Below are 24,606 nucleotides of genomic sequence, written 5' to 3'. Positions count from 1 at the left end.
CACTGAGATTTCCATCTGATCTTAAGAGCACAGTTTCCTCAGAAGGCCGTATGTTAAGCACTGGACATCAGATCTACTCCAAGTCTTATGCTACAAGGAACTCTGAACTCCAATCTACAAGATCTACTCCAAGTCTTATGCTACAAGGAACTCTGAACCAGCTACAGCAGACCCAGCTTCTGCTGCTCCTCCAACAAGACCACTCAGGAGCATGAGCTCAGTCCAGCAGATCATTGTCAGCCAAACTCCTTTCCTAATACAGCTTTGATTCAAACTAACAACACTATGAAAGGTTTTTAGTTCTTCCAGAGCTGCCTGATAGAAGGAATTCCTGCCCAAAGATTAGTGCCACAATCTTTTTAGACTCTGCAAGCAAAAAAAAGCTTGTGTGGAGACTCCAGCCCACCTCCCACGGGTGCCTAATTAATATCTCTGGCATACTGAGAGACCTTTGGACAGAGGGTGCTACAGAAGTGGAAAATATTATCATCATTATGCCTGCTCCCACCAGTGCTGGCATCCAAGGGAGAGCTTTCCCAGCAGATGGTGAAGTTGTGAGCAGGGCTGGCTTTGGTTGTAATTTCCCTCATCACAGACTCTCCTTGTTGGAGCAGCTTCCCTTCTTGATGCCTGAAGAGCAAACCAGAACCTGCAGAACAGGACTGCATCCTGCTGGTCAGTACCACTGACACATTCAAACCAGCCAGCACTCAAATCACTGCAAACTAAATCATCCAAGGGGCTTTCTAATTAAAAAGAGCTTCACTTGGATGGCAGTTCTTTCTCCTGCCTGTCACAGTCAGTCGTTCCCTGAATTCTGATCATTAAAAGGAAAAAAACCCAAAGCATTAGTCAGCTTTTGTTAAGTGTCAAACATTGCCTCTCTAAACAATGAGCAAAACAAGGAGAGGTGTTTAATAGCTCTCAGAGCAACTTTATACCTTCCTAAACACTATTTCTGTACCTCTTGCTAATTGCTTATTTGCCCTGGTTGTAAGGAAGAGCCTGGCTCACTCCAGCTTTGACAGAGGAGAACAGCAGTGTTTAACATGCTGCAGGAGGTGTGATATGCCTGGTTCTAATTTTTATCCTTATTTATTTCTGTCGGGGTTAGCAGCTGAGGACTCTGAGCTACCTGAGGCGTAACTAAGATGCCATTAGCTTTAAATCTGTTCCCAAGTGCTGCAAGCAGCCTCTCCATTTGGCTTAGGACACCACCTTACAGATGAAGCCTTTGCATATGCGGGAACATTCTGCTCAAAATTTCTCTCTTCACCAAAAACTTCCTAGGCACTCTGGAATAAAAGCACAGGGTAATGCTCCCCTCCTCTTTCCTGGGACTTTTCATAGTAAAATGTGAAGGATGCTGTAGTAGAAAGAAGTGCTTTGAAACAGGAGCGAAGAGTAATCTCTGCTACTCCTTGTAGCACCATGGGAGTCCAAACACGTTCTGCAGGGAGCTTGCAAAGGCATCAGCATCCTGCCCACGTGGCAAGGAAGGGACTCATCGTGGAAACAACCTGACCTGGAGTTCCTCCTCATGGTGGCTGTCGATGGAGACGCCTTTAGCCCACATCTGCGACGCGGCTCTAACATCCCCGGCTCGAACGCGGGATTTATTTTTATCGCTTTGCTAAAACGAGACAGAAACTTCCCCTCGCCCGAATCCTGCCTCACTTCAGGGAAGGCAGCATGGCAGTCTAAAAGGGGAATCACACGCCATCGTCATTACCAGCCTATTCAGAAAGCCTTTGCTGAATCCCTCAGATCTGCACGGGCGCTTTGATGCCACCAGCGGAGAGATTTCTGATGACGCATCCGCAGTCTCCAGCGAAGGTGGTGCTGCTGCTGCTGCCTCCGGCCCTTCCTTACAGAAGCCTCTGATCTATCTAATTTAGGTGCCTTTGCTGCACACCTATGATGGTGTCTGATCATGGCAGAAGGTAACTTTACAACATTGCATACCTGCCCAACAACCCACCATGCCACAGCCCTCCAACAGGACCCATTGAGACTCTGCTATTCAACAGAGACAGAAACGCCAGAGAGAGAAAAGGCAATTTGTGAACCTGATCTCATCTCCAGCTTTTCATCTGTTTGATTTTCATCCATTGAGCTGGAGCTGGTTGTATGTAAGAAGGAATATGCTGTTTCCTAATGGCAGCTGGACTGACCTGCTCCTCTTTAAGTGGAGATGCCAGACAAGCTGGCACTGAAATGGAGAAAACATGGGAACACTGCAATAGCGAGGGAAGATGCATCAGTGCTGTGACACACAAAGCACACCTAGTAGCTTTACTGTAAAGAATGGGCTGCTCCCAGATGCCCAGAAATCCCAGAAGGGCAGACAAATCAGTTTCCTGCATTTTAGGACTTGCTATGATTTAACAATGCCTTTCCTCCCTGGCATGAAACTGCACCAGCAGCACGAGGTGCCCAGACCACAGCCAGCAGCACAGAGAGCACTGCATCTACTTACTGACCTAACACCTGGGTGTTAGCAAGTCAGGTCGATAGGGGTGAAGATGTTAAGACAGGCTTTTCTCCCTTCCTGCTGACATCCTTATGTCAGCACCACATTCTAAAGGATATCACAACTCTACCACATCATGGTACTGATGTCAGCGCCATTAAGACAGCAAAGTAATTACAAGTGTCTGCTTTTGTATGCTGATTGCTTTCCAAATAGATGTTCTCCATTCCAGATAAATCCACTATGGATTAACATTTCTCCTACTTGTTCACTACCTAGAAAGTATTTGATTAGAAAAGCGTGATCAAAACTCTGCTTGACCATTTTTCAGCACTTCACCATTTTTCTTTTCCTCATCAGGGAGAAAAATGTATCCATTAGTTAACCTTTTCAAACACATTCTTTTTGTAGTCTAATTCAAAGAAGGATTATAAAAAAATCGTCAGGCTCGGCATGTGAATAGCTTTTTGTGAGCACAGGGAACAAGCATTCATATATCAGAACATCAGCATGGGGAGATAAGGGAGCTGTATACTGAGAGCTTATCTGAATGCAAGATCAGCCCTGTGAAACCAGCATAAACATCAAGGACAGAATCCATATATTGATGTAATTCTTAGTGCTACTAGTGCATTTGTGCGAATTTGCAATTAAATAAAGCTTATTCCTTACAAAGAAAACAAGAAGTTAAGGATACAATTCAAGGTCTATTGAGATCAATGAGAATTTTTTTCATTGCATTTGAATATAGTTCCCCCTCCCTTCCTCCCAATGTGCCTACCAGAATATTAAGAGAGAAATTACCTGAAATTTGTTTGTACTACTTTTAAACAGACCAAGAATTGAATCCTCAATTCTCTTAGTCTGCTTTCTAAATCAGCAAATCCAAAGCTCTCCTTTTATCCACAGCTAACATTTAATGTATTTAAATCCACATTTGTTTTGTACCAAATAAAGTCATTGGAAATACCACAAATAGATGCGGGTGACAAATTAACTGATGCAGGCAACATAACTTTGAATTTCCTGACTTTTAGGCAATTAAAATATCAACTTAATTGTTGGATCTGTGTAGCTTCTCTCATTTTAATATGTAAATCAGTCTCTATTACGCTATAGCTCAAAGAATGTGTGACTCTGCTTACTTGATTAGGCTGGGAATTGCTGGTCCTGCTGTCACTATGTTTACACTCTAGTGACAACTTTGCACATCAAATTCACATAATGCAATGTCATCAACTTACTCATCAAATACAAACTTCTTAAATACAGCCGCCGCTCTAAAATACTGAACCTTATTTTACTTCATTTACAGCTCCTAAATAATCAGCCTAAGTGAAAAGAAAAACTGGAAATTCAACTGCACAACAGTATTTCTCAGAAAAAACAGCTTCCCACAGACAGGGAGATGAAGCAGAAAAACAATCCTTGCCAAAAGTTACCCTTTGGCTCCCAAATTTTAGTTGCATGTTGTGCCTTTAAAATGTGGTACGAGGAGACAAACTTTACTTCTCAGTCTCCACACATTCACCCCACCTCATTTGGGATCCAGTGTTAAGTAGCCCTGATTTATCCTGTGAAGATAGTCAGATGTCAGCTCCTGGCCACTTAAAAATTGATACAAGGACTCCAGAGAAAAGCAGCAAACTCAGTCTTTTTTTCCCTATTATGAGCTGCTCACAACAGGAAAACCATCTTGGATAGTATGGAGTGGGGAAGGGTAAATAAGTTCAGTATTTTCCCATTCCTGTAATCTTTCCTGAATCCAATAAAGAGCCCCAACCAAGGGGAAATTCACCTTGCCAGCACAAGGCTTTTTAAGACTTCCCAATGTCCTTGACACTTTCTGCAAAGTTCCTCCACTGGATTTCTACCACTCTACTGGCTCACAGAGGCATCAGGCTTTAATTTCCAGGAGAAACAATACATTGACAAGATGCAGAGCAGAGATCTGAGGCTCTCTGCTGCCGGAGCGCTCCGCCACGCTGGCAGGCTGGATTTTCTGATGTCAGGGAAATCGTGTCGGCCTGAATTTGAGACATCAGCACAAGCCTTTCTTCTCAATCCTGCTGATGAATGAAAGAGCATTTTCAATTGTGTACATCCAGAGGCCTTGTGGCACATCAGGCCTAATCAAAAGCTGCTCCATGATGCCAAGGGCTGTCACAGGCAGCTCACAGCACAACCCCAAAGGAGCCAAAGGGCAGCAGCAGATAATGCTGCATTTCCTCCCCTTCAGGGCTGGAGAGATCTAGCAGGAGCATCCCAGCCACCAAGGAGGCCATAACCAAGCAATGAGAGATCAACTCAAATATCCCAAAACAGAAATGCCAAAGTTTACCATAAACAAAGCGCAGTGGGATGCTGGCCTGTCTCTGGTTGATAAAGAAACCATCAGCACAGAGGGATATTGAAGAACCTGAGGGATGTAGAAGGACTGTGGCCACAAAGGGTGCTACCTTTCATGTAGCAGTTTCTGTACAGTACAGATTTGGTGGTGTTTTACAAGGATTGTGGGTGTGGGAAGGATTTAAAACACAGAAAGAAGGGTTTTGGATCTTTCTGCAGCTCATTGACTTTTCTCCTTGTAAAGGCTCTGAATGTCCCATGAGTAAAAATGAAGGAGCACAGCTGCTTCTGGGGGTTACTTCTGGTAGTGAGAGCAACTCTTCCACATGCTCACTTTGTATTTCACTCAGCTACTGATGGACTGGGAACTGGAATCCCAAGTAACCAGGCTTAAAAATACTGTATCAATTACCAGTTTTTCTTACACAGCCACATACAGAAGGAGACAGAATACTCCTTGTCAGCCCACGTTTCTCTACACATTTTCTCTTGATTTATCTGCTCCCTGAAGTCCCTTCTAACCTTGCTCTCTGCCCACCTGTAATGGTTTCAGCTACCTCTAACCTTCCCACCTACCTCAGCAAAGGCAGTCTCTTCTTGCCCAGATGTAACACCACACCTTTATGGTGTCAGGACTCAGTAAGGAAAATGCATTTGCCCAGGAAACCAGCAGCTTTCTGCTCAGCTGTATTTTCTTGCAGTGCTACTCATTTCCATTACACCCAGACTCAAGTCAGGATCAATAAACCCAGAGAATCTTCCCTTGGGAGCCTCTTCCTCATATTGCTACAGAAACCATTGCAGATGTTGTTGCAGTTGTGTTTAAATTTGGTGCTCCTCATCACATATACATTTTGATTTTCTTTTCCATTTCCTTCTCTCTCACAACTTATTTTACTATTTTTTTTTCTTTGCAAAAATGGTTTTTTTTATGGAACAAAGCTTCTGCTTAATATTTTGTAATCCTTTTCTACACGGTGCCTAGGAAGAGGGCAGAAGATGCTTTAAGAAAAACCCTTGCAGGACTTGCTGGAGCTATATGGAAGTATTATGTAGCTTCACAGGCTGCCTCTTAGAAAAACAGAAATATTGAGTTCTCCAAGAACTTCAGATGTGAAACTGGTAGAAAAGGAGGGCAGGAAGAAATCCTGCAGCTTTTTTTGCTCTTTGTGAAGGCTAAGTATAGTCTGGATAGTAACCTTTGACTGACACCAAGTTTTACACATTCACCAGCTACAACAGAACTACTTTACAGAATTTATTACAAACCTCTGGCTCCCTGGACAGCAGACAGAGCCTGAAAGTTCTAACAATGTCTCAGTGGCACCTCCCATCCCAGTTTCACAGGAAGCTGCAGGCTTCAGGCATCCTTGGGGGTTTGTTGGGTCAGCAACCTTTGGCCCTCTCGCAGCACACAGATTACACTGAGCTCAGGGCAAGCCTCTGCTTGTTCAACAGACTCATGGCATCTTGCCACAGGCAGGACACAGTGTTTGCAATATCCTCAGTGCTGCATGACTTCATATCTGTGTTATCTCCAAAAAGAAAAAAAAACCAAAACCTTGGGAATCTTTCTGGATGATGAATACTATATGAGATTAAAGCAATTTTCTTTTAAGACCAAAAATAATTTCTTCCAGCCCTTTTGTGATACTGGACTTTCATTCAAGCCAGGACCTTTATAGGTGCCTGCAGTGACTTCAGTAGTGCAGAACATTTACCATCAAAGGCACTGTTGCTGAATCAGAACACACAAAAGCTTCAAGGTATTTTCCCCTTACAGCTGCACTGCCCAAATCCATTGACACCATTTAGGGACTCTCCCCTGACCACTGTAACCCTGGCAATATGAAGTACAGGAGATCACAACTCAGCTAGAGTTATTTATGAAAACAGGTATATTTAGCAGCACCACCTGGCTATCTCTAGTGCTGGGCTGAGACAAAGGGATAGGGATAATAATGAAGGGAATCAAAGTAAGCTCTATTTAAACTACCAGCTTATTCCCAGTCTTAATATACAATTCAGGTCCCAGACTGGTCTGAATGTCTTGCAGAAGAGAAAGTAGCACCATAAAAACAATATTAAGGAGAATTAGCGGGGAGCTGGAGGGATTGCCCCATGGAGGCTGTGGAGTCAGCACAGGAGGGCAGGCAGCTCCCAGTGGGTCAGGATTGCTGCTGCTAACTCATCCCTTGCACTGCTTTCCATGGCATTTGTGGTTTGCACACTGATGCTATGCAACATCTCGGATGCAGGTAGCAGTAGGGGACGATTTCTTCCCCCATCAAGGATATGTGGTCATCTCTGGAGTGAAAGAGGACAGACCTTCATCAGCGCACAGCAAAGCACCAGAGGCAAAGTCAACCTCTTTATTAACTTCAGATGAAATTGGGATATGCAGAAAGCAATTTACTGAGATACAGGCAGGGCACAAAGGCTAACATCCTGCTTTTAACAGAAGTCCCTTAACATCTGAAGGCAGCCAATGTTCTGGACCTTTGTGTCTCTTTAGAACAAAGGCAATTCCTTCAGTATGAGTGAAAGGGAACTGGCAGGTTAAACATAAGTGACAGAAGGGGCACCTAATGAATCCTTCCTGTGCTTCAGCATGAGACTGAAGGAGAGCTGCCCTCTGTGCACTCACCTGGCCCAAGCCCATTTGACCCCTGGGATGCTGAGAGCGCTGGCACAAAGTGAGGAATGGAGGCTGCAGTGCCACATGTGCACCCACCAGCAGCTGAGGTCAGGGAAGGATCCTCCATCAGGTGGACTTGGTTCTCATTCACAGGTGCAGCCCTCATCATGTGTGGATTCCCTACACAGATGGCAGGAAGCACCAAGGCTTCCAAGCACCAACAGCTCAGAAAACTGTGGATGGAGAACAGCAACTTCTAAATTCCATCTGCTCCTTTTTTGTCACCTTCTGTACTCAGAAACACATTCATCACAAGCACAAGCACAGTGGGACAGTGACAAATTTTACCATCTCTGGCTTGTCACTTCAACAAGATTAGATTATTTTAATATTAATTCATTACCCAATTTAAATCCAATTAAATAGATTTTACAAGGCCCTGGCATGGCTGTGATGCTGGGGACAGGACCTGCTGAATGCCAGGTGTAGCAGGTGTTAGGGACAAACACCTGCCTCACAGTGAGATTCTCAAGTCCTTCATCAAAACCCCCTTTTCCCACTTTTTCCCTATCAAGGGGAAAAGGACACTGAAACCATTGAGATGGATGAACAGCTTTTCTTTTTGGTGGGATTATGCTCAGGAAAATAGTTCCAAAGTTCTCCACAGATGGTTGAAATCAGAGTTGATTTCCCCATCTTCCTTCCTGGTAGGGGTGCCAGCCTCTCTCTCACCAGAAAGAATATTAAAAGCACTTTTCCTCTTCTTCACAGGGAGAAGCTGCATGAAGAAAGGAACACTCTGGTGTAGCTATGGGATAGCAATAAATCATGAGAGCTCATGGAAAATTCACATTACTGCATTCTTTTAGTCAGGAACCAGTTTCCATGGATCATCCATTCCTATCTTCAGATACATTACCTTTAAGATGGGAACACAGATGGAGATGAGGAGCACCTGAACCGTTCTCTCTCAGTTCTACCTATGCTTTGTTACAAGACATTACCTCTCCAGCTCCCTATTAGCTGCCACCTACATACTTGCTTGCAACTAAGACCCAAATCCATCTCTAGCAGTGCCAGAAATCAAGAAGTCTACCAGGACCCCACAGGGCAAAGAAAGATCTAAACAGAAATGGCCTAGAGAGAAATGGGAAAAAAAATAGGAAAAGCTATGGAGATGAAAGAAAAAAAGTAGAAGATGCAGACTGAAATACAGAAGGGGCAGTGGAGGGAAGGTGTGAAGAACATGGGAAAGGGAAATGCAGAACTGGAACAGATTTCAGATCTGTGCAGCAATGCCCTGTGCCACCTTTCCAAAGCTGTCACAATCTGCATCCCTGTTTCTGAGGCAGGAGGACTTGGAGCCTCTCCCCAGATGGCTGTCTGACCTTGGTGCTCCCTGCTCTTACACACCCCAGCAGAGGAGCACAACACTCACAGAGCTCCAGCCCACACCCTGAGCACAGCACCCCAGGAGCCTGCACTGCCAATCTGTATTTTGGAACAGGACAGGATGTTGTTATAGCTCTCCATAGGTCCCCATCTGAACAGAGACTATTACGGCATAAATGAGAGGAAAGGGCCACTGAACCACGTGGCAAGTTGCCAGGCTGTGCTGCAGCCTCCAGCAGTTATGCTCAAAGAGATTTAAAGTCCAGCATAACCTTGATTTTTAATAGAGTCACATTTAATGAGCTTTAACGTCCACAGTAATAATTTTCTTATTACCTACGCAGGAGTCGGAAATACAATCAGAAGAAATGTGCTGCACTCCAGTCCAATGGAGGGATTTAACAATGGCCAAAGCATTATTATCAAAACCATCAACATCATTGTCCTTAATGCCTTTTTTTGGTTGGTATAATTATAATTCTGTGAACCATAAGCAGAGCTGTTGCATACCACATAAGCTTGCTGGATGCATCAAACCTGGCTGGCTGGAGGCCACCCAAATCCCTCACCTTGCCAAGCAGCCAGTCAGGTTATATGGCAAAACAGGACAATAAAATCTTACATTTACCTCTATGTGTCTAAAGGCAAAATGCAAACTTACATATGACCTCTGCTGTCCTCCCAGCTTTTATCCACACTCTTCCTACTCTGTCCTTGCTCTCTCTTCACCCCATTCTACTCTGACACCAGGGACCTCCCACCTCAAAAGCTCAGAGAAGTGAATTTGCCTCCTGTGTGTATCACACCAATGAGCAAGATAAACAGATGGGGAATGCAGCTGACAGAGAGGGGTGCAAGAAAAACTCCAATTCTTGTTATTTTTGTACAGAAACAGCTTCACAAAGCTCACAGAAATCCACTCCCTTATCATGCACAACAAACCTCCCTCCCTGGGGCAGCCAATTGGACAGTGACAAACAAAGCAGAGGGAGTTTCTGCCACACGCTCCCCACTTCACACCTTGAAAATACACTGAAGCAGAAGGCATGTGCCAGCTGTTCCTGTGGGCAGAGCTAAGAAAACAGCAAAAGCTGGATCTTCCATGTCTTATCCAGAGGGAGACAGTGTGAGTTTTCTGGCCCCATGAATCCATGTTGTTGAGCCACTGCTGAACAGCTGCTGAATCCACACTGCAGGTGCAGGATGGAGTCAATGCAGAAATGGATGCAAGCCTGCACAGCACACTTGATCAGCTGCCCCCAAACCCACTGGGAGCTCTCCCTGCTCCAGCAAGGAGGCCAAATCTGGCATTCACCTGGCTAATTCAAAGCCAGCTCAGAATAACCCAGTAACCTTGTGGTCAGCACTGTAACACCCTTGGCATCTCTTCACATCCCAACATTTGCATCTGACTATGCTGCTCAATGCTCCCACTGCAGAAATGAGAGTTATGTGCATTTATGGCAATGTGCCCTGTGCCATGTGCACACAAGCACATGAATTTCAAGAAAAAATGCCCAAGATCTTTCCACATAATCTGGCTTCCTACACCTTCACCCTGTCCTCAAAGAGAGTCATCCACAGGGCTGCTCCAGCCTTCAACAGCTTTTTCCCATTTTGTTTATAAGAACCACTTCCAGATGCACTCATAGGCACTCTGAGAATCCAAAGGGCCCTCCTGTGACTTTGGTAAATGACACTGAAGTACCTCCCACCCTTCTAAGTTCTGAACCTGATGCTCTCTTCCATCTGAGCTGGGTACCAGAAGTCAGAACGACGTAGCTTGGGACTGGGGTAAAAGGAAAAAAAAAAGCATCACATACATGAGGCTGGAAATACCCTGAAACCCAGCGAGCTGTTTGTTTTCCTGTTGGAATCAAAGGCAGAAGAGAAAACAGCTTTAAAAATGCATCCCTTCTGAGCTAACGACAAACCTGGTAACATCCCAGCACAGAGGCACCTCACAAACAGCTAAAAGCAGCTGCACAGAAAGGCAGCAGAATAATGATTCTAACACATGACAGGAGGCACACGTGAGGAGCACATTCCCCCAGAAGAGATGGTCTAATTACTGCAGATGACACCCCAGAGGTTCATCCATCAGTGCCAGAGGCACAGGGCTGACCCCACCTCTGCAGCCTCTCTGCCCCTGCCCTCCCTGGGCACTGCAGCCCCCGGAGCTGCAGCATCAGATGCGCCTGGCACTCGGGACATCAGGACAGACAAGGGCACTGGGCAGCTGCAGCTGCTGCAATTTAAACACCTAAAACACACTGCATTTCAAATTCACATTGCAACACAAGAGCTATCCCCAAGAACTGCCCACTGGGGCTCTGAGACTGGAAGCTCCTACAGACAATAGGTTTTTTTTAATGTTTGCCAAGTGTTTCATGCTTATGCATCTGTTAGAGCAGCCACTAACAGGAGTGACAGAACTGTCACTTACTTGTAACATGCAGTGAGCTCTTCACTTTATAAACCACCCCATCTGCACTTCTCACCATCATATTTTTAAGGCTATATAGTACCATAATCCACTATGAGATGCTGGAACAAACACATTCTCAGCAGTAATAAAGTGCCATTGTTTGAGCAATGGGAACACAGACAAGCTACTTTCTGAGAATTTCTGTTTCATAACAGAGAAAGATGTTTTCTTCTGTGGATTTTCTTTAAACCAGGACTCTGCCCTTTTGTGGGTCTGAAGTCTCCAGCACTTGTGACCTTTGGGAAAAGCTCTGCTCTTTCAGACTCATCTGAGGGAGGATTCTGACCTCCAGACATTGACCAAGTACGTGCAGTTGGGACACACCAGGTTTGCTCCACACAGACCTTCAGTTCTCTTTCATTTTTCTCTTCTCTAACAAATTGTTTTGAGGCCATGAGAGAATTACAGCAGTAACTTCTCCAGGGCTTTTCACCATACCTTGGTTCTGCCTGGTCTCTCACAGTGTTACAGGTGATGGCAAGGTGATTACCTTGATTTTGAGAGCCTGAGAGCATGTCTGGAGGTGCTGATTTTTGGGGTTGCTGTACTAAAAAGTCTCACACAGGTATGTGAAAGAAGACAGACTGTACTGGAGTGCCACAGATTCTGTGAAACGTATTTAGCTCAGTGAAAGATGTACTCTGCTCTCATGGAGTATTGAATGTAGCTGTGATTAATGGGGCACATATACACTGATAAACAATATTAATTTGTTTTAAGCCAGGTCTGAAAAGATTTCAACCACTTGCTTCCCTGCAGCTATGAAAGTTATTTCCTGCTGTCTATACTACCTCAAGGGCTAAACCAGCCCTGAAAGGAAGGAAATATTTCCTTTCACTCTGTCGGCAGCACCAGCCTATGAAGGCTGCTGTATTGGTATTTCATTCATCATGAGCAAATGATATGAATTATTACTATTTAGCCTTACCACCCACCCTCTACCACACTGCCACAGGATTGCCACCTCACATCCACTCTCTCCTGCATCAGCCCAGCTTTTTTCATTTTCCATATAACCACTCCATCAAGCACACTGTCTGCAATGCCTCCATCTGCTCCCGCACTCAGTTCCTCTGGCAACACGGATTTTGAATAAATGCATCCCCAGGAGCAGAAGCCAACAGCCTACCTGCAACTTCTTGTGGGGACTGAAAAGCCCCAACTCCTTCCAGACTGCCAGGGATGGAGCCGCCTCCTTTGAGCACCCGCACGAGCTCCCGCAGCCTCTCGCACTCCTCCTGCAGCTGCTGCTGCTCCTCCTTGCGCTGCTGCTTGGCCAAACTCATCGGGTTCATGCTGAAATGGACAACTTTGGTCCTGCTGGGGTCGTAGTCACCCTGGGTGGCAGACAAAAAAAAACCAAAAGCACACTGAGTAACCAATCCAACCTCCAAGTTCACCCGGCCTGTATCACTCAGTGAAATAAAAAAAATGTTACAGCAGAAAATAAGGTGACATTTATGCAGTGACAAGGTTTTATTACAACAGTTGAAGGCAGCCAAGCCCAGTGTTGTTTCTCCTTCTCTTGCTATTCTGTCTTTAAAAATCCCTGAAACAAAGGTTGAAACAAGGCAAAGAAACAACAAACAAAAAATAACCAAACTGGAAAAACTCACCAAAACACCCAACTTATAACAGAACTCATTCCCTGGATGATACTTCCACAGTCAGATTTAACTCCAGAAATGAAGTTTTATAGCAGTATTTAAAATCTCTTGATAGCAGGAGATTATAATGAACGCCCAAACACACCCTTAAACTACAGCAGGACACCCAGTGCCAGCCTGATTTATTGCTCATATGAGCCAGCAACATCCATGGCATCCAAAGGTGGAGTCATTAGCAAGTTGTATCAGCTCATCCCAAGCAAGGGAACAGATATTCCATTCCTTTTTTCTTAGAGGAGAGTTGTATTTACAGCAGCTTAAATAGTCAGTCAAGCCCTAAGATGGCAAATTAATATTCTTTCAAAGCGAGAGGAAAACACTGATGTTTCATTTGTGATTTCAGAGAGACAATTTTCATATAAACTACAGGAAGCCTCACAACCATAAATGTAGTAAAACATGTGCTAATGCTGGCTGCCACGGCACTCTGCCCAGCTGAAACCCTATAGCAGTGCCTGCATAAAAAGCTATTTTATATGGTAATATTTTTCCTTCAATTAAATCTCGGAACCTAAAGTGATTTTGTAAACATTAATTAACCCTCAAGAGCAGCATGAGGTAGGTATTATCCCAATTTTATCATTTCATTTCCATTAAAGACGTGACAGAACTTTATGTGGGGTTTTTTTCCATGCAAACCAGAGCAGAGACTGACTTCATCCTGCACTGCTGGCCATTGCTGGTAAGAGACCCCAGTAGATCCCATTCCCAAATATCTTTTATTGAGAATACTCTGTATTCTCATAATGAGAAGCTCTTCATCAGGCAGTGAACTGCTGAAACTCAATGCCCCAGAGCCTGGCAACAGACACACAACAGCATCAAAAATGGGTTTGACAAATTCAAGGACAACAGCTCCATAACTGGGCCGTGCTAGTGCAGGACATGTGAGAATCTTCCAGCATCTCTGGTTGCTGGAAAAGCACTGGAGAGCATGGACAAATCTGTGGGCTTTCACAGAATAACAGCCTCTATCATTGTGGTCAAAGATGCTCTTCTGGAATTTTCTTCCCAGAGATAAAAAATAAGAGGGGTGTGGTGGTTCCTCATCACTACTATGAGAAACCAGTTTGACCACAGCTGTGCATCTGGCTAGGAGAGAGCCACTGCTCCACAGTGTAAGTGCAAGTTACAGAGAAAGGTCACATGTGGATGTCCCTCCCAGGTCAAGAAGGGATGGGAGGAACTCCCCCAGGTCTGCCCTGGTCCAAGAGCTCACTCCAGGGAGCTGGGAAGAGTCAGGCATGGAAACCTCAGCTCCCCTTCCCAGGTGTTTGCAGTCCCCACAGTCTGGACTATGTGGTCTCCCAACCCTTGGCCGCACACTGAGCAGGGGATGCACGTTCTCCTACTGCCCAAGCCTCACTTCAGTGATCTCAGCAACACCTGGGAGGGCAGCACTGCCCTGCAGCCCCACAGCAACAGGGCTTTGTGACCCCATTTCCACAGCCAGCCTGAGACAAATCTCCCTTAATTGCCAATCAAGCAACTCAGGCCAAAAGAAGAAATTATCCCACCATCAGCCCTGATCAAAAGAAATTCAGGTGAGACCTGAAGGACACAAGCAGCATGTTGGAGATATCAAACAGAGGGAGAAGGAAGACAGCTGCAACACCAGCTCATTAGATATATTTTCCCCAGCACACACTGGCATTTACAAACCTGCTTTTGTACTCAGCTCGTTACCTTCTCCTGCTATTTGCACTCCAGGACTCCTCCAGACAGGTCAGGGCACTCCTCACTCTCGTGTTTGTCTTTCAAGGGAAGAGATTCAACTCCAAAGTTTGCAACAGGGCTGACTCTGGCTGGTAGGAGGATGCTCCAGTGTCAGCTGTGGATCCCAGTTTTCCCTGGGCAGCTGCTGGTTCTTCTGGCCCTGTCTCCCTTGCCAAGGTCAGGCAGAGCTCCCAGACCCTCATCCTGGCTGCCAGCACCATTCCAGCTGCAGTGCAGGGATCCATTGCTGCAGACACAGCAGCAGGATCCCTGTGTGAGGAAAGCCTTGCACACCTGGAGACTGCTGCTCCCTCCCTGCTAGGGCTGCTGTAACCCACACTGCACCAATCTTTTTATTCTGCAAGTTATTTACCCTTTTCCATCATCTATCTGGCCTTTCTACAAAGCCCTGCCACGAAGCTGCAGCGCTCTGGCTCTTCCAGATCTTTCACACCATTTATCCTCCCCTTTCATAACATGCCCCCCTTGAAAAAACTTGCTCTAAAACTCATCACCAGGACTCAGCCTTATTTTCAGGGTTCAGCAGCTCTCCTCAGCCCATCAGTCTGAAGCTTCACTGAACCAAGAGAATCTCTTAAAAGCCCACAGTGCAATGAAGGCAGTGGCAGAATCCATCTCATTTAACATTTCTGGGAGATCACTAACATATTTGCTATGCTACTCACATTTTTGGGCTAGGGGCAGTAGCTTTCTCTTTCTTCTACACAGCACACATCAAACCAGTACATTTCTCCCTACAGCTAAAATATTAGTGCAGCTGGTTTATATTACAGCAATGCCTAAAAGAAACCAAGTGAGACAGGGATCCCAGCATGCCAGGTCCTGTACAAACCCCACAGGAAACTGCCAGCTAAAGCCCAAAAAGCAGACAACAAATCCTGAAGGTGCAGTATGTGAGGGGATTGCAGGTATTGAGAGGTGCAGGCTCTGGTTCCAGGTTCCTCAGCAGCGTGGCAGAAAAGAAAACACATCTTCAGAGCTGCTCCTCCTCACCACCAGACCATGCTGCCACCTCACAGTCATACCAAGCAGTCTCCAGGAAATGTACTGGCACTTTCTGGAGTTTCAAATAAATGCAGGAAGCTTTCCATGGAAACAGTGCAGCCCAGAGGCAGTGTCTGATGAAAGGGATGGGTCTCGTGTGTAGGTAATATAGAAAGTCAAAACAGTATCACAGCTTGGGACATTTGGAATGCTTTTCCCAGATTTCTGAAGGTTGAGGGTAGGTTTGTGTCACGAAAATGAGTGGTTTAGGGTTGGCTCTATGAAGACTGATGGCTGGAAAGTGCTAAATATAAGAGACAGCAAAGTAGCATTAAAATCTCGCTAGCATTTGATGGACGTGAAACCCTAATGCTGGTAGGAAAGCAGGGACTGAAGAAAGCAAACAACATCCTCCTGGAATCCCTTTCGTTCTGGAAAATGTAAATTGCTGTTTTTCTCTGTCAACTGCACTTCCACCTACAATAAATTAGTCTTACTGATCATAATTTTATCCTTTCATTTGTGCAGCAGAAGCCTGGAGAATTGTTTCAGGCACTGGGAGAGAAGACCTAAAACAGATTTTCCCATTTAGAAAATAATTTCTAATCTTGGGTGACTGAAGAGGAAGACCAAACAGTGGCATTTGAAAGGCAGGCATAGAAGAGACAGCCACGTTCCTTGAACAGGAGCTGGGACTCCCCAAACAGCTGCCCAGGCACAGCTCCAGATGCTGCTTCTGTGCTGAACCAACACATGCAAGGAGGTATTGCTTAGCAGAGTTAAAAAGCATCTTTTAACAAATGGTAATGTATCCCTAGTTTCTCCAAGAAGCGTGAAAATCGTGCTGCAGGTTTGGAAACTTGGCCTGTATGTGAGGTTTGACCAAATCCACTTAAGCTCATGGTGCCTTTAGAAGGAAATGTGGGATATTTGGGCAATGCAATTGATGTGTGACCTACAGAGCTCTGCTGGAAAGCCATCCCATCCCTGGCTCATTCAGCAGTAACTTGGTAGCTTGCTTTGCTCATCAGCACATGATGGCCAGTGTCTCAGAGAGCAAAGATAACACATTACTGCCAGTTTCTCAGCAGCATCCTCTCTTTATCCCTGTTTTCCAATACCTTAAAAACCTTAAAATACCAGAAATTTTACCTTAAAAATCAGAAATTGCAGAGATTCTGAAGAGTAAATGACTTGGACTAGAGAGAACTGCTGGCGTTCATTGATTCTTCTTTTCAGGAATAACATTGAACAAGTAATTCAGATTTGTCAGAAAAATGTACAGAGAGCTTCAATTTAGGGGAAAGCAATAAATACCTTGATTGATTGCAACCAAACCTGGTTGGCACTTAAAGTGAATTACTTATTCCTGGAAAGCAACATGTTAACTAGCTGGTTTGGCGCTTAAGGCAGCAAAACTTTGTTTTTTTGGCTCTCAGAAGGGCACTGGACATTTTATAGAGATGATCTGTTGATTTCATGTGTCAATATGCTCCACAATTTGTGAAATAATGTTGTTTTGATGCATTATTCTCAGCCTTCCAGACATTTGCCCCAGGGTTTCCACATGGGAAACTCTCTCATGAACTACCCCATTGCTGCTGTCCCAACTGTGGAGTCACTGTGTGAGACAAACACTGCAGATGCCACACACAAATATTGGCTTAATGCAGTATGTTCCAAGCACACTCTGGCAGAACTATTTAGTAAGACTCTGGCTATCAATAAACTTTCTGACAAAAGACTATGGAAAAAAGAATTTGCAACAGGGCCAATTTGTCATCTAGAACTGAGGTACAAGCTCAAGTCAGATGCTGCTGCCTCCCCTCTCACTTCCATCTTCCAGCTTGAAAAAAAAACACCCCAGGGAGATAATTGTGCTGATGCTACGTGTCATTTTTTAAAACTATATTATCACCAAACAGTCAGCATGTTGGTCTACGTGTTGAAATTACAGCTCAAAAACTTCCTAAGTAATCTGCCCATTAGGGAAGAATCAGTCAAGTGCCAAAGCAATGAATGAAGACAGGACTGCTTTAATCTCTGAAAAACAGAAACTTTTCCTTTAGAAGAGGAGTTGTTTAGAAGAACAATGAAAGCTGCCAGTGACAGCACCTTGAAAAGGATGAACTTATTTTGGCATCTCTCCTCCTGGTTGTTTGAAAACTGCACAGTCCCAATTCAGCGATGTCTTTCTCCAGGAGCTATAAAAGCTTTTCTCTCTACTCCACTCACTTTCACAGGCACACAGGTAAGAATAAAGTACTTAAAACCACGTAGAACCACTTTACATTTGATGAAACATTCAGTGCTTAACAACTCCATTTAAGGTCTGTTCATCTGCTGCAGGTATTTCTGATCAGAAGGTAGAGCTGCTAGCAAAGGGAATAGTCTCCATTGGTGTGAATATGTTTATCTAACATCACTAACGAAATTAAAGAAGTCCATACATCCCCAAAAAAGGCACTGACTGTCAGGATACAATGTCAGCAGGCACTGTGAAGGATTTTCAGCTGACTTCACATCCTCACAAGCTCCTTCTGTTAAACACTTTGGCAAGCAAAATCATCAAAACCCATAGATGGGGCTGACACGCACTTAAGTACCTCATTTTTTCAGTCTTGGTATCTATCAGCCTTAAAAGATTGTGATTTCTGAGCAGCACAATAAATTCTGGTAGAGCATATGGACAGCTGAGCTTAATCACTGCTGGCTGGCAATACAACAGCTTGTGCTTGGCCCTGCTGAGAAAAGGCTGGGGATTGGAAGCTCTTCAAGGAAAGGACAATTTCCTCCTCACGCGACTCTCAGGCACAGTGAGAGCCACCCAAACACTGCTGCCTCCTGAGCTAAGGAATTTCTTCCCATGCTGACTTCTTAAGAGAGAAATCTCCAAGGTTTCTGGGCTTATTCAGTACTGGAATACAGGTTATTCAGTACTGGAAAACTTAAACAGAAATGATTTAAGGAGCTTAGTAGATTATATCAGCTTTAAATGGGTCAGTAGTTACCTTGGAAGAATTGTTGAAATAAAGACTGCATCTAGCTGTAGGAGACAGATGGGAAAGTTTCTTATGTACAGATATAAAACATAAAGCATCAGTTGGGGGGATGGTGGAAGAGACGTGCTTGAAAAGCATCCAACTGGCCAGGGAATGCTCTTGCTTCTGTTTACTACCTCTTGTAGGCAAAAGAGTAACTTAAATTGCAAACACTAACACACAGCAGGTAACTGGGTATATGCAGGTGGTCAAGGTCCAAAACTGAACTTTTGAACTCTTGAGCAGAGGATGGTACTTCACTCCTGGCACAGCCTGGTGGTACAGCTTGGTAAATCCTGGACTAAAACAGAGGTGGCACATCTTGAATCCCCCAAATATAGGACAAAATGTTACTCAAAGTTTCTGGCTGGTCTTTCACTGTGTCAGACTCCAGCTACTGAATTCTTGCAAAATCCAGGTTTCTGATGCTAGAAGAGCTGACACTGCTTTAGGAACCTACAGGTTTATTCTTGGGATTCAGTGCCTCCTCCTGACCATGGATCCTTTACACAGCTCAAGCATGCCTTTCCCAAGGCTTGTGGTTTCTGGAATGACTGTCTGGCTTCACTGCAAACATGTGGTATTTGTGGGTAAACACAGCCACACAGGCTTTGCACACAGCTAATGAACACCCCGTTGCTTCCACTGAATTATGAAAACAGACAAGTCACATATCATTAGAAGTTGTCTTTGAATGTGTTTATCTTCAGCTTACAGTTAATGGCTCAGCATTTATGTCAAGAATTGTCTGCTGTTAGTCCTGCATCAATACCCATCGGAAATTTCACTCAAAGATGGAGAAGAAAAAAAACAGCAGGAAGGCAAAATTGGAATTTATCACCTGAAAGGCACATGCAAGGTCCCCAACAACTACAGCTCTTGTAGCTTATTAACTAGAGTCTGCCTGGCTATTCAGGTGGGCAGCTTCTCCTGATCTTCCTAAATTTTAACAGCTTAAAAAAACCAAAAATTGGTTACTCAACTCTCTCATACAAAAGCTATTGGAGGCATTTCTGTAGCCAGTACAAGGCAGCCTCGGAAAGCTTAATCCCACCTCAGGAAATTCCATTTTAATGGAAATTCTGTTTCTTGGTTTTGTTCTTTTTGTTTCTTTGCTCAGGCTTGTTAAAGTGATTAGAGTAATACCCAAAGTAAACTGCATCCCAAAGAATTCCCTCTGTACCCAGTGCACAAAGCACAGCACGCTCACCAGCCCCAGCTCCCTCTGTCACACAAGATAACCACACCAAGGGATCTTTAAAGCCTGTGGAACAGGAGCTGTATTAACAAAAATGGATTGCAAAGATGAGACAAAGCTAACTAACAAATAAGCAACAACCACCACCTGCTCCTTGTAGCTTTGCCAGTATGTGCATGCTTGACATCAGAAACAGTTGGGGGGGGAAAAAAATGAAAAACAGAAGGTGCTGGATGTTGGGAAAAGGCTCATTTGTTCCCACCAGGTCTCATGGCGCTTCCCTACCCTTTTTCTCTCTCCATGGTTTTTTTTGTGTGCATCTGCACACACACAACACTGAAACCTGGCAGCAGAAATTCACTTGGGCAACCTTTCCATCGTTATCTTAGCCAGCTCTTAGCACAACACCTGCTACTTCTTCCACAAAACACGAAGATCTTTCTCCTTGCCCAGGTGATGCTACTTCTTGTTCATACACTTTGATTCAGGCAACTTTTCACCTCTGGCCTCCTGAACACCCATGTCAGTCATTTCCAGAACAGTGAAGACACTCTGTGTTAGCCTGAGCTACGCCTCTTCACCAGCACAACAAACTCCTCCACCAGCACAACAAATTCCGCATCCTTGCTCTCAGGAGCGGTGAGTAATCCCACATCACCTTCCCCTCTCCATCAGCAAGGCCACCTGGAACAGCTGCTCCTCCCACAAAGGCTTCTACAGGGGTTTTTCTATTCCTTCCTGAGCAGATCTTCCACACTATCCACACTCATTGATATTCCTCCCTATGGCCTCTTTCACTGCAGCATCTACAGCAAATTAGCAATGAGACAGGGAGGTGGTTGGAGTTAGGCTGGATCACAGACAAAAAAGCTCTAATCACCCTAATCACACTGTTCTAACACCAGACCATATCTTTGGGTACAACATGTAACACATTTTGGACACTGCTACAATGGGAGTAATAAAATAAAATGTCTTAGCAGTGGTGTGGAAGCCCTTCAGGTACAGTTTTAAAAGGAGATGTGTTTTCTGTATCTCTTTCAAACGTGTTCTCCCTGGAGGATGCAAGACTGTAATTTGCATTGAGTGAGGCATTCAGATGAGGTCTGGGATGCAAACAAACGTGACAAGAAGGTTAAGAGTCAGGACAGAGAGACATGGAATGGCATGAAGCTGGGATAATCTAAAAGAAGAAATGCATCCAAATGTTCACTGTCCTTTTCAATTGCTGCTCTTCCTTTTATTGAAATGGAAGAAAATCATAGTCTGCTGTAGGATGGTTTGTTACCACCTAGAGACTTGAATTCCAGGGTTTCTATACCAGTTTTTTCAAGTCAAGGATTCCTGTCTTTCCTGAGAACAAAGTCCATAAAAAGTTGCTATTATTTACAGTCTAGTAGTGTGCAGAGGAGACCTGTGCTGGTTCAAAAACCTCTGATAAAGACACTGAAAATAAAAAGCACATAGGTTCTGAAAACAGCCCCAAAGAGCTTATAGTGTGAGTTATAAAAATTCCTTTTCAGAGATAAGTCTTAACTTTATGTGGTGAGAAATGCTGGCTCTCACAGATCTGAATTTCAAAAAAATATTCTATCAACTTTCCCATACAAATCAAGTAACTTTGGTTGAGAATATTGTTGAGAGGTGTCAGACCAAATCTAGCTTTTCAAGTGAAGTACACACAGTTTACCAAAAAGTTTAACTATTTCTTTGCTGCTCTATTTTTATTCTGCAACATGCACATACAGTTACTGTTCAGTAGACCAGAAAGACAGAAGACACTTGAAGTAAGGTGTTTTTTTTGTAGTATTCACTACAATTCAGATATTCAGACACTCAAAGCTTTCCTTCCTGACAATGCTTTATAAATCTTGCTTTAATGCCTCCATAATTCTGTGCTTCCTGGTAAAGCACTACTTTGGAATGAATTCAGATGGGACTTCTAGGAGACATCCCAGAGGAGAAAAGCAACACAAATTGGCTGTGCTAGACCAGGACCCTCAGTATCCAGATAGGAAGGGAAGAGTCAGAGTGAAGTATGACAGCAGAGGTCCTGCTTTCAAGACTTTATAAAGCAAAGTGAAACTGCAATGTAATAGGATTTTCCAGTTAATGGATCTCATTAGCAAAAAGCAAAACCTCTACGGGTATTTTTTTAAGATACTATCTGGTATAAAAAGAAAGATGCATAATTAAAAATTATGTAAAAGCTTTCATGGAAGCATCAAAGTTCATCTGAGCATATAAAAGCCTGAAAAACAAGTGACAAGAAGTGCTGTCAATCACATTATGTATTTGTACAGCAAACACATGGCACAGGCTGGATGCTGAGGTCAACCACAACAGCAATGCTGAATCTCCTACAGGCTTTAAGTGCACCAGGACATTTTGATCCTGTAATTTAATGCATATAAAAGTACTATTATATGTCCTTGCACATCTAATTCCAACCTGGCAGGGTACAAAGCAAACCCACTGCGTTTGAGTGAATGAATGAGCACCCTCAGCCTTGGCTGCCCCCTGAGCTAACTCATTACCAGATTCCTGCCTCAAGCTGGAAGCATTTCCACTCAAAGAGCAAGTCAAGCTCCCTTTCCCATCACACAGAAACCATGACAGACACAAGTGCTTTGGAGGACTCATTTCTGACAGTCTCCTGGAGCAGCTGGGCAGTGTCTGAGTGGGATTTACAGCAAATGTGTTGCAGGTTAAACAAGCTCCAGTGCAGCCTCTCCCTGAGCGGGGTTATCGCCTCCCACGCACCTTCTGCTGTGGCCAAGCAGCCGGGGAAAAGGAGGAAAACAAAACATGTCCCTGCCACACACTGAGGGGAAGAGCAGCTACAGCACAACTGCCAGGTTTTATTCATTTTGTCACTGTCACTTCACAGTGATGTGGTGGTTGTCTTGCCTCTGGGGAGAGCTCATCTTCCCCAAAATCACCTCAAAGTCTGACCAGGTACAGTAGAAAATCCTCTAGTAATGGATAACTGTATAGATGGAGAAGTGAGAAAGCTTCCAACATCTCAGAAAAACATGCACCCATGTACATACCATCCTTTTATCCATGCAGTCACCTACATTACTCCCCATGAGGAGTCACTGCAGGTTCCCTTAGCTGTGTTGAGCAGGCAGAACCCTCTTCTGTTTGCTCTGCTCTTTCTCAACTAAGAGACCTGAGTGTCTAAAACATCCAAATACGATTCAGTGGTACATTCTCTTCTATCTCCTCAGGGCAAATAGACAAATGTTTGGTTTTCCCTACCTTTTCACCATTTTATCACGTTCATTATTTTTTAAATTTAACAAGTTGTAGGATCCCTGATGAAAAGAGCTCTTTTTCTCTTTTCTAGGAGCATGAAAAAGGTCTCCTCCATCTCCTTCCTCCTCCTCACCTTGTGATGATTACCTTTTTGGCCCAGGTTTCCTCACCCAACTCCTTGGAGAGCTGGACTCTGCTCCCTTGGTCCCTATGCGGAAGGGCATCACTTTGTCTCCTTTCATTCCTTGAATATTAAAAGTTTCTACAGACTTGGGATTAACAAACATTAGAGATGTCCCAGGCAGTGAGAACAGGGCTGTCATGGAAGAGGTTGCTGTGCATACAAAGAAACCCTCAACAAGAAGAGTCAGCAATGCAAGGAGAATTAACAAGCACAGTTAAATAACCCTAAATCCTCATGCATATTTATAAACTACATCACATCAAAACTAAATCAATACTCTCACTAGTTACATATGGCCTGAGAAAGCAAGAGCTGGTAACTTGGTTGTGCTTTGCCCAACCAAGACAAGACCCAGAAAGTCTCCACATAGGAGTAAATTCCTGGGCTGTGAAGGGGGAATTTCAAGCTGTAACATCACAGGGTGAGATGAAGCAGAGGGGAGAGAAGGAGCAGCCATCCACAGATGGCACAAGGAATTCACCTGAGCCTTGGCAATGGAGCAAAATTTCACTTTCAACCCTTCTATTCCTATGACAGACAAAGAGAAAACCACCTCTGGCAAGAGAACAGGTTTCACAAATTCAGCTGTAGCTCTGTAGGTGACATAAACTACACCCCCCAACATTTCATACCCCACGTGCTGGGTGAGACTGTTCACATGGGGACTTCCATCAGCACAACCATCTGCTTAAACATCCCTTCCTGGCTTTCCCTGGGGAAAAATACTTCTTGGTTGCCTGCAATGCTTCAATTACTATTCATGTCTTTTCAAGTAAATGCAGTTTGAACCAAAGATATGGGAAAATGCTTTATAAAGTCACACTGGGATCACCAAGCCATTAGCAAAATGTCTCTGTCAAACATGCTAAACCTGACTTACATCACTTCAACCCCAACAACACATTTTCCTTATTCAGGCTTAGACTGCTCTGAAGTTGAGCCAAACCCAATTTGAACCTACCTTGAAATATATTTAGTAGACACAACTGTCCAATCCTCAGTGCATGACTTAATGGCCTGAAATACAACTGTACTGCCTCCAGTTTGATTTTATTTCACCAGTTTTACGTCACTGTGCTAATGGACTGGACAGCAACCAGCACATTTTGCACAGAGATGTGAAAGGGCAACGATTTTAAATTTCACTGCCAGGTTTTTCCAGAATTATGACTGCCAGGTAAATCTCTAAACTGT

At 44.2% G+C, this 24,606-nt stretch overlaps 1 protein-coding gene across 3 annotated transcripts in view; it reads right to left on the bottom strand.

Moving 5' to 3' along the window:
- Positions 1 to 24,606, bottom strand: part of MAD1L1 (mitotic arrest deficient 1 like 1) — a 345,841-nt gene that overhangs the window by 108,414 nt on the left and 212,821 nt on the right. For all 3 annotated transcript variants that reach the window (XM_084216166.1, XM_084216165.1, XM_084216167.1), the window contains exon 16: positions 12,470 to 12,677. In XM_084216166.1, coding sequence (XP_084072292.1) covers positions 12,470 to 12,677 — 208 coding nt within the window. The remainder of the gene's footprint in view (positions 1 to 12,469; positions 12,678 to 24,606) is intronic.

Source organism: Fringilla coelebs (genome assembly GCF_963513975.1).
Source record: "Fringilla coelebs genome assembly, chromosome: 16".
Taxonomy (NCBI): domain Eukaryota; kingdom Metazoa; phylum Chordata; class Aves; order Passeriformes; family Fringillidae; genus Fringilla; species Fringilla coelebs.
This window is presented reverse-complemented; position numbering and strand designations above follow the sequence as displayed.